Raw genomic sequence first — 12,249 nt, 5'->3', positions numbered from 1 at the left:
AATGCTTTTTTTCCCCCATCAAAAATCAGAAGGCAGCCCTAGCAGCCCTAGCCAGTTTTGCTCAGTGGATAGAGTGTTGGCCTGCAGACTAAAGGATCCCAGGTTCGATTCCGGTCAAGGGCACATGCCTGGGTTGTGGGCTCGATCCCAGGTTGGGGGCGTGCAGGAGGCAGCTGTTCAATGATTCTCTCTCATCATTGATGTTTCTATCTCTCTCTCCCTTCCTCTCTGAAATCAATAAATATATGTTTTTAAAAAATCAGAAGGCAGCATTTTGTTACATTTGTTACGTTTAGAAAGGGCTCCTATGTATGAAACCAGTATTTTGAACAATCTCAAATTGTTTTGGTAATATATGATAAAGCTTTTGGAGACAGAAAATTGTAAGTATAAATAAGGTTGAAATTGGCTTAAATTTCAGGGGCTTAAAAATATGTAATATGCCATAGCATAGTTTAAAAACATCAACGAATGGGTCAAATGAACTCAAGAAAGCATTTCATCTTAAAATGTACATATTTTCTATTTTTACCAGAAAGTATTCTTAAAGTAAATTATCATCCAGGGACACCTCATAACAAGACTCATTTGAAATGTGTTCTGTGTATGAGGGCACATTCCTAATCGATGTTTGGCCAGGAAACTATTTCTTATAAACAAACTTTTAATTGAGTTTTCCTTCTCTCAATTATTTTTAAGTGCATTGAAACAGCACTAAAATGAGTGTCACTCTCTCATGACAAATGTCTTTCATTTTCTCTAAAGTGACTTTTTTTTTTTAAATGAGAAAGGCAAGTTTCCTAAAAATATTTTTCAACAAGCCTTTTGGTATTTGTGATTAGACCACTGAAATCCTGCCAAAACAGAAAACATAGCCTTTGCTATTCAGAAAACTACTCCTTACAAATGGACATAACTCCTAAACTTTTTGTAGAAAATGTTAATACCCAATGTCAAACCGCTGCCTGGGTGTAATACCGATAGAACAAATAAGAATGTTTTTAAAATTGGGCAAACAGGATGCTCCCATGAAAATGAATAACAGGAACATCAAATTCAAATTGTAGGTTGTCTTTGTTGCATGTAAAGATAATACTGTTCTTTCCTCTTCCTGGTGGGGTGACCGCGACTTAAAGGAATCCTCTTACCTAAGTTTAATGAAGTCGGCCCTGCGTTTTCTTGGAAGGGCGTAATGATAGCTCTGTCACTTCCCCGTGCGAGATGCTATTATGTGTAGGAAGCAGAGTGTCCACTGTGGGCTGCGAGCCAGCTCTGCAGGGGCCGCTGGGGGCCTGAGCGAGATGCTTTGCAGGAGCCGCGTGCCGCCTGAGGAAGTCCCAGGTGGCCTCCGTCCCATTAGCACGCACGCACTGAAGACAAGCGGGACCCCGACTGGGGAAAAGCTGCCTGCTTGGAAGTGCGCTGCCAGGGGAAGTCAATTTTTGTGAATCACTGTCTTAATATTCATTAACAGCTTTTAGGCTCTTAATCCCTCATTGAATATATTTTTTCCCATAATTGCTGCTTTTCAAACGGGTTGCCAGAGTAGGCATCGCCATCCTCTGACAGATGCAGCAGAGAACATAATGTTTTACGTTCGTCTGCAGTGTGTTTATGCTAATGTCACATCTCCGGAATACGGCCACGTGGTCCTTTCTGGCACAGCAATTCAATGTGCTTTGAAATGAGCTGTTCACGCTGGCTGTGTGGATTTTTGTTTTTAAATCTCGTTGGGTCATGGTTCTACCATTATTTAAAGTACGTGGAAAAAATAGATTACAGAGGAAGTCATTTTGAAACGTTGGAAATCTCTACTTTCCAGTTTCATTTGTTGGCCTATTTATTTTTTCCTGTAAAATCCATCCAGAAGGCCCCTGTATTGCAGAGTAACTGACTTCAATTGTTTGAGTTGCTATTAAGCAATGAATGGAGTTTTCAGTAATGTAGCTTGTTATCATCTATTTGCCTTCCTGTGTGTGTGTTTTTTTTTAATTATAAAGCTAGCTCTTCTATCCTCCTCAATAAAATAAGGGGATCTGGGTTTCATCTAGATTGGTGGGTCCAACCATATCCATACACGTAGCATTTGCTTAACCTGTCCAGAACAGAGAAGTACAGTACTGTGGGAATAAACACAATCAAACAGAACGAACCGCTATCACGGGAATCGGAAATGAGCACCATTAAATCTCAGCACGGCCCGGGACCACTGAGCCCCTGGGGAGTGTCTCTCAGTGGCACGTGGGCGAGTCCTGGGTTCTCTAGCTAACCTTCATGCAGACCTGACACCTGCTGATTTTCTGGCGCTGGGCCTGGCTTTCCTTTATGGTTTCCGGCGATGGTGCTGCGGAAAATTGCAAGTGTGGTTTGACCGCCGTCAGCCAGAAGCTGTACTCGTTTGCAAAGAAGTGGCAAGTTCCCTGCCGGCCTTGGCATTCGAGGAAGGGAGCTGCTCGGAAATCTTCCAGGCAGCTGCCGGGTGACATGAGGGCCTGCCCTCCTCCTTGGTCCCCAGCACCTGTGTGCTACCAGGACAACAAGAGAATTAGGGCTCAGACACACGCAGACAACCCCAGACCCAGTCGGGGACATGCCGAGATCTGGGCCTGACTTTCTCATTTTTCCTGAAATGATTCCACAAAGACCAGACTAGTTTTGCTGAGGGGAAGGGCAGTAGAGACGAGTTGGGTGCACACAAAATTCAACCATTCTCACCAATGCCTGAATCATCACCAGCTTCTAAACGCTACCCAAGTAGAATAAAAAAACACCTAACTGACAGTGAGGAAAAATGACCGCATGTCCTGCTGCTGCCCATGTGCCCGGAGTTCACAGCACTACTGTGCAGAGGGGACAGCAGAGGCTGTGACAAGACCGCGGGGTGCGGGGACTCACCATGAGGAAGGAGTACCCGATCCAGAGGCTCCGCCAGGCCCGCGGGCACGGGGGCACGGACTGGTCCTGGCTGTGCAGCGCCACCGCCTGAGCCGGGGCCTCGCACACAGCACAGCGGCTGATGTAGGGGCGGATGTCCTCCTCCGACAGCGGCATCATGGGCAGGGGCGCGGCGCTGGCCAGCCAGTAGGACTTGTCGTTCCTCCGGGCGTAGTGGCACACTTGGTGGATGTTGCAGTAGGCAAAGGGCAGTGTGCTAAACACCGGGAGGCAAGACCCCGCCAGACCTTGGGAAAGAGAAGAGACAGCTTGGCATCGGAGCCACCTGCCCTGGCGTGCCCAGCGACCCTCCTGCATGTGCCGTGTATAGACATATGGTCTGGGCACATGGAGGCCCTGGACAAAGTCTACTTCTGTGCCGGCGAAAGTGGGTATGGGCCTGACCATTCCTGCCACCTCTCTGGTCCCGGGGGCCAGCCCTCATCCCCACAGCCATGCATCACTCCTGAGCCGAGCACTCAGCCAGGTGCGGGAGGTAGAGCCGCAGGCACACCTCTCTTCCCCAGGCTCCTGGCCTGGCCTGTGGGAGGCTGGAGGAGTACACAGGCCATGAAAATACAGCGTGACAAGCCCTATGGATGAGAACTGTGGGCCAGGACTTAAGGGAAGGCTAACCAGATTGAAGCTAGGACCTGAATGACAAAGGTTTGGAGGTGGTGAAGACTATTCAAAGAAGATACAGAGTAAAGTGGGTCAAGATACGGAGGGAGCATGGAGCTTGGGGATCTCAGATGTTCAGGGCGGAGAGGAGGGAGAGGAGGTCTGTGTGTGTGTCTCTCTCAACCAGAGGTCAACCGGACAGCATGCGGGCTGTGTCTGTCTGGTTAAGGGGCTTGGACTTTCTCCCAATAGCTCTGCAGAGCTTTGCGATGTGCACTCTGGCTCGACCAGGACAGAGAAGTGAGACTGCTGGTGAGGCCAGACAAGAAAGAGATTGACGGCAGAAAGGAGAGGAGAGAAGCAAACACAGTCAGATATGGACGTACTTCCTCTCCCCTGGCCCCTCTGATGGGGAAGGCCATGGCTGAACCCCAGGGAGACATGGAGAGGGACATGTCAGTAGCTGCCACCTCCAGGTCTGCACCCTTTGACCATAACAGCCCAGTGAGGGGTCAGGCCCAGAGAGAGCAGTGACAAAAGTCACCACACCGTCACCCATCCCTGCAGGCATCTCCCTCCTGTGCCCCCCACCCCAATTTTCATTACCTGGGAATGACAGCGTTTGCCAGCACCTGGGTGCCTAAACTCTTGGCTTGAAGTCAGTCTCACAAATCTGCTATTGAAAACTGACAAGTAGTACCAAGGATGACCCTCAAACTCCGTTGGAGTGGGGCGGGGAGTTGGTGCTGTTGAACGCCACACCATGCAAGCATCAGGATGCTGCCAATACACCCTTTACATTCAGATAATTCACATGGGGAAGTGAAAAATCCCATTTTATATCAGAGTTACATCTCATTTCCTAACCATAAGTTTTGTAAAACTAATAACCAGCCAGATAATAATAACGGTAGCCGAAATGATCCCTTTGGCACGTCACAGGATCACAGATTTAATAGACTTCATTGAGAATTAGCATGGTAGTATAAAAAAGAGAAAGAAGTCCCAAAGAAGATGAGTAATCACTTGATATTCTTGAATTCACAAAATTAACCCAACAGGTTTACTTTTAGGCAATGCACATGGGCGACCAGTGCTCTGTACGTACCGAGGTCCTGATTGTGTGCTCTCTCCTGTCCTTCCACGTAGAGCAGACTGTAGCCCGTCCAGAGCCTGGGCATGCCCATGGGGCAGGTGGGCTCTCCATCCGTCTGACTGTGGAGAACCAGGAGGAAGCCACTGAGGTATCCAGGGCCGACCCCTTTGGGCCCAGGATCCCCAATGGGCCCAGGAGGGCCTGGAGGAATAAAGGAAAAAAAAATGAAGGCCATTTAGGGGGTTCAGTTTCACAAACATTTCTGAGCACCTCTGTCCAGTGCATCGATAAGCACTCAGATCCGAGAGAGGAGCATGGCAGGGCCCACTGCAGGAGTGCTCCCTCACACCCCTGCGATCTGTACACACCGCTCACTCAGCAAGTGTGTACTCCAAGCAACCTCCAGGCATTGGGCTGTGTTAGCATAAAAACAAAACAGACAAAACCCCCTGCGCTTACACTCTACCTGGAGACATGACAAACAATATGCATAATAAAGAGGTAAAGTGTGAAATACTTAGGAAGTGATGGACGCTGAGAGAAAGAACTAGACAATGGCACACCTAAGTGTGATCTTCCAGCGGTTCCAGCCTGGACCGGGCCGGGCCAAAAAGGTGGTTCTCAAAGTTGGCCTCCCTGGCCTGCTCTCACAGTCTCTCTCTAGAGGGGCCTGCACCTTCTCCCTTTAGGCATATGTGCCTCTTTGCTTTCTCCTAAGCCCCTAGGGCCCTTCTTTTGCCTCTTTAACTTGTTTCCTGCGCCCATGCAGCCCAGCTGGCTCACTTCCTCCACTGCTCACATTCTGTGACCTTCTAAATATACTTTTGCTTGTATGTGGGTGGGGGGGACTTGGTCTTTCCCAACTTCCAGAACCGGTCTCATGGTTCTGGCATATCATCAGTCCCATTCTAAGAAGGACAAAGGCTTGGGAGCCGCATGTTGGACTTCTGATCTTTTATAAGGGGGGAGGTGGGAGGAAGGCCTAGTTCCAGAATTCTCAGTGGCAGGTGGGAAATAATGAGGCCTGCAGCATGCGAGCAGGGCCTGTCCCCTCTGGCACCCCTCAGGGACTGACCGACCGAAGAAGCCTATGGCGATTTCTAATTGCCAAGAGCAAAAGGTGAAGTTTGACATTACAACCAAAAGGTTGTTTTTTTTTTTTAACTTGTTTCTGGAAGACCCTCTGTCTCTCTGAGCCATTTGCACTGCACACCAGAGTTTGCAAAGTGGTAGCTGTGGACTGGATCAGGCCTGCTCCCGGGTCTTGTCTGACCCACCAGGGTTTCTAAGGTGAGGTCTTGGGATTGAAAAGCAGAGTGTAGGGGACAGGGGGCTGCATGTCCACAGGAGCACACCTGGGCCCAGGCTGAGCTGCGGCTTCAGGCGGGGCTCCTTCTGGTGGCAGAGCCTGCCCAGCCCTCCTCACCCCTGTGGTCTTTAGGTCCCTGGAGCCTAACGTTTATCCTGGCGCATTGTATTTCCCGTTTCTGTCCTGAAGAGTGTTCTCTCTCCCCTCACACAATGCCCACTCCCAAACGTTTTCCTTAGGAAGGAGCCGTGCAGGCTGTATACATTTAGCGATGGCTGTACAGTTAGAATCTTAGATGAAGTGAACTCAGAAAACCAGAGGCCAGGTAAATCGAGGGTGAGAACCCTCCATCATCCCAGGATCCTCAGCACAGCCTCTCAAAGGTGGTCACACGGCAGGTGCCAGGCTTACCGTGGCACATGGGGCCTCTGAGATGGCTGAGCCTTCTGTGATAAGGTACAGCGCTTTGGGAAAAGACTGGACTGGAGACAGGGCCTTGACTCCTTTGTAGGGTGGGTGAGAGTCAGAACATGGGGATGACTCCGGGTTTGTTCTTGCTGTTTCCATCTCCCTGACACCTGGTGAGTTGGTATCTAAGGCCAATGCTTTTCACAGATCAGCTTGAAAAGCTGCCTGAGAGCTGGGGATCCCGTACCCAGTTCTCGGATCTGCTTGTCAGAAGAAAGACGAGAAACTGAAACTCTTTACCTGGTGCTCCAGGGCAGCCGGCTTCTCCCATGTCACCTCCGTGTCCCGGAGGCCCAGGCGGCCCTGGGATGCCATCATCGCCCCTCCTGCCATCCAGCCCGGGCTCTCCTTTGCACCCTGCACAAAGTCCACGATGGCAGTGTGAGAACCATGTGACACCTGCTGGCCGCAGCACTCCCTGTGTGTACACCTGTTCCACCTGAACTGCCCTGCTCATTTCACCCTGCCAGTGAATGCTATCTCCACGTGGCACTGGGGTGACTGAGGCTCTGAGAGGCCAATCAACTTGCTAATCAAGGCCAAAGAGCCAATAACGGGCAGAGGCAGGATCTGAAGCCAGACCAGGGAGGTGTTGAGAGGTTTTCACAGGTTCTGCATATTCTTATATATCTGACCTTTTATTTTTTTTACATTAAACATGTATGGGTTTTACCATTAAATATTATCTTAATACTGATTTTTTTAAAAGCCTGGATGAAGGAATGAATGATATTTAATAAGATTCAGTTAGAGGTCAAGTTAAATTTGGAGCCAGATAAGAACAGCAATTTTTTTTGCATAGTTTTTTTTTTTTTTTTTGAGTGTTTATAAAGTGCTAAGTACCACAACAATCCTGATAGGTGGATGATCTAATTCAGCCTTGACAGCAGCCATGTGCCCAGGTACTCTCATGTGCCAGGCTACCGGTGGGGAGACTGAGGCTCAGACCTGCTGCAGAGCCGGTCACACGTGGACGGGCAAGGGGCCCAGGTTGGCCGAGTCCAGAGGCTGTACCATCAGCCACCTGCTTCATGACAAGGCACAGAGCTCAGGTGCACTCCTTGGCGGACGGACGCTGGCTGGGGGACTTGGCACAGTCACATTGGTACTCGAAGGGTTCTTTAAGTGTTTGCTTACTTTGGGCCAAGACATCAATTCATTGCCACAAAGCCCTTTGCTCAGAGTAGCAGACATGGTCCTTGCTGTGAAGCAGTGTATTGCCAATAGCCCTAGTTCCCCAATTTACTAGCCCTCTCAAGGCTTCCCGTCTCTAGTTATTATTCTCCCTTCCTCTTTTCCTCTCCCTCTCATTCCCTCTGAACCTCTCTACCTCCCTACCTCTCTCTCCCCCTCTCTTTTCTTTTCTCTCCCTCTCTCCTTCTCTATCCTCTCTCTCTGCCACAAATCAGCTATCTTCAAAGAACATATCTGTTCTGGTGGGGGGGGAGGGGGCGGGGAGAGACACAGGGCCCTAATCCTAACCCTAACCTTAACCCTATTGACCTCAGAGCATCCTTTCTCTCTCCACCCAACGAGATAATTCCAACAAGTGGCCACTGTCCTCTCTGGAAGGGGCTGCCCATGTGCTGATAAGACAAGCCAGCGATCAGGCTGCTCATGGAAGAGATCAAGGGCGTTCCCCCTGAGATGTCGAGTGAATGAGATCTCAGTGGATCTGGGAGAAGAGTTCTCTCACCAGATGTTATCATGTGGCTTTGCTCCTATTAGGGAAGACAGAGTAATAGTCAGGTGGGTGACATTTCCGAAGACAGGAAGGAAGACTGTTGCTAGCCCGAGTTGTGTGCCCAGAACTTTCCACTACCTGGACTTATTCTCTACCTGGAACTTGCTTTAAAAAATAAAATGACATCTAAGAGCCTTCCAGTGTTCGACAGATTACCTCCGCTGAGAGGGTCACATGTGACTTGAAGAGAAACACACCTCAACAGGATGTGGGCACGTCCATTAGGCAGTAACAGCTCCAACCACAATGGAAACCGCCTTATATTTGTCACCGGGAGCCTCAGCCTTTGAAGCCACCCGGGAAGGAGAAGCTGTAGATCAGAGACGTGTGAAGAGAAAAGCACTAGACTTTCCATGGTGGAGGCCCCTTAACACACCTGAGTGATGCTTAGTGTGGCTGTGACCTCCGCTCACTGGGGCAGGAAAGAGCAGGTAGGTTTTTTTTCTATGTAGATTTCAGCTGCAACACATGGTTATGTGCCTGATTTCATCAGCTCAGCATTGAGAAAGATTTGAAGGGAAACTAACAATGTCATTTTAAGCAGAGGTAGGACTTCCTAGTGGCAGCTGATCCTTCACAGCTAATCTTGTTTGGCGGGTGGTGGTGTTGCAGTCCCTCCCACTGGCAGATGACCCAGGTCAGTCAGGGCTGGGCCACTTCAGACCCTCAGAATAGACTCCTCACTTTTCAGCAACTGGACAGTATGGCCAATGGATCCAGGGTGGTCAGCAGGAAGAAGAGGAAGAGGGGACCAAGGAAAAGAGGGGTCCTTTATAATAGGGGCCGGGGCACCCATCAAAGAAGGGGAGCCCAAAAGAAAGCATGGCTTGTAAGTGGGTACACCGGAGGAAGCTGGGCTATGGAGTGGGGCAGTCCTGATTTAACATAATCACATTCTGTGGCACAACTGTGGCCTCGGGGTATTCCCATGGCCAGCAGGCAGGGTCGGTGGCATCAATAAAGGGAGGGCACAGGAAGCCAGAGAAGGACCTCTGTGGTCACCTGCAGCTGGATGAGCCCACCTGACCCCACGTCGGGAGGAATTGGAGATGACAGGTGAGCACACCTGGGCCCAGAGGCTGTCGGCCTCTGTCAGAAGCTCACCATGAAGAGAGAATCTTGTATGTGCCCAAGATCGCTACTAAGTTAAAAGTGTACAGAATTTGCCCAGATGATTTTTTTTCTTCTCGGTTACTTTCCTTGGTTATTTTCCAAAGCCACCATGAAGCAACGGGTCTCAACCTTGGCTGCCTGCCCTGGCCATCTGGGGAGCTTTCTTAAAACCCTGACACTCGGGTCTGCTTCCCTCTGCATTTTATTGCTCTGGGATGAGGCCCAGACATCAGCCTTTTGCAAGCCCCGTAGGTGACTTTAACCTACAGCTAGGACTGAGCCACAGGGAAGGTGTCACTCGTAACTGAATTTTAAGGACAGCATTCATATAATATAGTTAGGGTTTCTCAAACTTGAACGAACTTGCAATATTTTGGAGATCTTGTTAAAATGCAGATTCTAATTCAGTAGGTCTGGGGTGTGACCATACTTTGGGTGGAAAGGATGGAGCTGGCTCTTTGTTACCAGGTTATTAGGCCAACCTGCCCCCATCTGTGCTCCTGCGTCTCCCTGTTGGACAATTCTGGTTCTTCTAAGCCCAATCCTTTCTCCAAGGCTCCGCTCAAATGCTACCCCTTGCTGGGGTCTTAGCAGTCCTACAATCTCCACACAGGATTCACCACTCCTGGTCTCATTCTCATAATGCCTTTGCCTTGAAACTCCTTTAAAACACAAATTATTATCTCCCATCATTGAGCATGACTTATGCTCTTGCTGGCCATGTCTGCCATGAGGCTGTGAGACCCTGGGGCGGGGGCAGGAAAGAACATCTTACCCACATCTGTGTTGCTACTACTTTCTGAAGAGTAGAAAGAGTCTGGAAGCATTTTGTGAACTGAATTTGCAGAGCCCCGTTATAGGCTATACCTTCTGCTTGGAAGTTATTTTGTAAAGTTTGGGGGGCAGCTCTCATTTCTGCAAATATATATACAACAAGGCAGCTTGGTTTTAAAAGCAGTTTGAGAGATGAGTTACCCTGCCTGACTAAGAGCTTTATCCATGCGCTGAGGGCCACAGCAAAGAGGAGAAGTGACTGCCAATTCCCAGGGCTTGTGGGCTGTCAGAGAAAGTGGCTCCAGTGGACACCAGTTAACTTAATGCACAAACACAGATGCAGCGCAGCAAGTACGAACAACAGCGCCCCTGCCCCCCCCCCCTCAACTTCCAGGAAGACTCCAAAGCTGACACCACCCAAGAACTATTCAGACTCCAGTGGAGGGGCCATCTCGGGGCCCTCCACTACCTGGGAGAAAAGCAGGTGGTGCAAAATTCCTACTCCCAATTCCTTTGGCCCTAAACCAAAAAGAGCTAAAACCACAGCTGGGTGGTGGGGGAAATGAGATTGTAATGGCCTTGTGTCTCTTAGGATCATTTGCACACAGGTTTCTAGAATCAAGGGGCACTGCCAATGGGTCCGAAAAGATCAGTGACCACCAGAAGACCAGCCCCGACTCCCTAATCGCTTTGTAAGTTACCCAATGTGGTGGAGATATGATAAGAGAAAATAAATGATTTGGAGGACACTTTTCAAAGGAATGGTTTAGTTTAAGTCCTTAAATAAGGGTCCTGCTACCCTGACAAGGACTGAGCAATGCTCAGATCAATTAAATAAACAATGCAGTCATTGCCATAATTAGAGTGAACCTCCCTCATCTCTCCCTCTTGCTCCTCCAAGGATACACCTCCTTCTCCCTGCTTGTATGCTGTTTCTGCTCCAGGGGGCCCAAATTCAGTTGTTCTTCATTGAAAAATCAAGTCAACAGCTAGCTATTAATGACATTGAATAGTGCATCCACTCTGTTGTGCTAAGAAGTTTCATGTCCACAAGCTGCCCAAATATAGAAGACGTACGTAGAATTTCAACATAAAAATGGAAGGGGCAAGATGACCCAATTAGTATATGATTAAACCTTTGGATAAATGTAGAAAAAAATATACAAGGGGAAGGACATTTTCATTACTTCATCCACACTAGTTGTTTAGGCTCAAAATACAAACAAACAAACAAACAAACAAAACCCTACATGGCAAAACACTCAGTTTTCACGTCAGCAATATGTATATACCAATAATGAACCATCAGTGTCAGGCTCCTACCTGCTCCCGGAGGGCCTCTCATTCCAGGGGGCCCCATAGCTCCTTCTGGTCCTCTTGGGCCTGGTAACCCAGGAAGCCCCGGGATTCGGGGGCAGGCATCCAAATCTGCAGGTGGCCCCCGTTCGCCTGAAATTGGAATCGCCACTTGTGTGATGAATTCAAATGCTTATGAACAAGCCCCTTCTGCCATCTCAAGTTAGACGGGCTCCTGACACTACACTTATCGAGAATGTTTGACAGCCCTTGTAAGCTCCAGAAAGCAGTTTGTCAAATGACTGACTGACTGAATAATTAAGTAAGTGAATGGGATCTCCTTTAGGAAGCAAAAAAAAAAAAAAGAAAAAGAAAAAAAAAGTATGAAATAATGAAGGTTGGTTGAATCAGCAATAATTTGGGGAACTTCACAGGATTTCCAATCTTTGGGCCACTTTTTACTGGGGACCCAGCCACAGGTGGTGTTGGGAGAGGTACTGGTATATTCCTAACGCTCAGCTTAACATCTGTCTAATTCATCACTCTACATTGCAGCCAGGAGGGGTTCCATAGTATCTGCTACTCAGAGAGAGAGAAAGCTTTGGGATTAATATAGGTACTAAAGCATGACTTTTAACTTTGAGTTCACATTGGAATTATCCAGGGCAGTTATAAAATACTGATGCCTGTATCCTGCCCCAGAAATTCTGGTTGAATTGGTATAGGATGTGGCCTGGGCAGTGCCCACAAGCTTGGCTGTTCGATAAACCCAGCTGGGGAGTTTTTAAAAAGTATTGGTGCTGGGACCCACCTAGAATTATTAAACAGGAATTTCTGGGGGTGGGGCCCAGGCACCGGTCATTTTTCTCCAGATGGTTCCAGTGTGGGCCAGGA

The 12,249-nt window shown here is 48.7% G+C and overlaps 1 protein-coding gene across 1 annotated transcript in view; it reads right to left on the bottom strand.

Moving 5' to 3' along the window:
* Positions 1-2,261: 2,261 nt before the first annotated feature.
* Positions 2,262-12,249, bottom strand: part of COL4A4 (collagen type IV alpha 4 chain) — a 108,289-nt gene continuing 98,301 nt past the window's right edge. Inside the window, exons 43-47 of the mRNA XM_054722994.1 lie at positions 11,383-11,508; positions 6,669-6,785; positions 4,664-4,852; positions 2,896-3,182; positions 2,262-2,525 (exon numbers count right to left, since the gene is read on the bottom strand). Of these exons, the coding sequence (XP_054578969.1) occupies positions 2,262-2,525; positions 2,896-3,182; positions 4,664-4,852; positions 6,669-6,785; positions 11,383-11,508 (983 nt within the window). The remainder of the gene's footprint in view (positions 2,526-2,895; positions 3,183-4,663; positions 4,853-6,668; positions 6,786-11,382; positions 11,509-12,249) is intronic.

The sequence above is a fragment of the Eptesicus fuscus genome, chromosome 11 (genome assembly GCF_027574615.1).
Source record: "Eptesicus fuscus isolate TK198812 chromosome 11, DD_ASM_mEF_20220401, whole genome shotgun sequence".
In the NCBI taxonomy this organism is placed as follows: domain Eukaryota; kingdom Metazoa; phylum Chordata; class Mammalia; order Chiroptera; family Vespertilionidae; genus Eptesicus; species Eptesicus fuscus.
The sequence above is the reverse complement of the archived record's forward strand: the minus strand, read 5'-3'. Positions and strand labels throughout refer to the sequence as shown.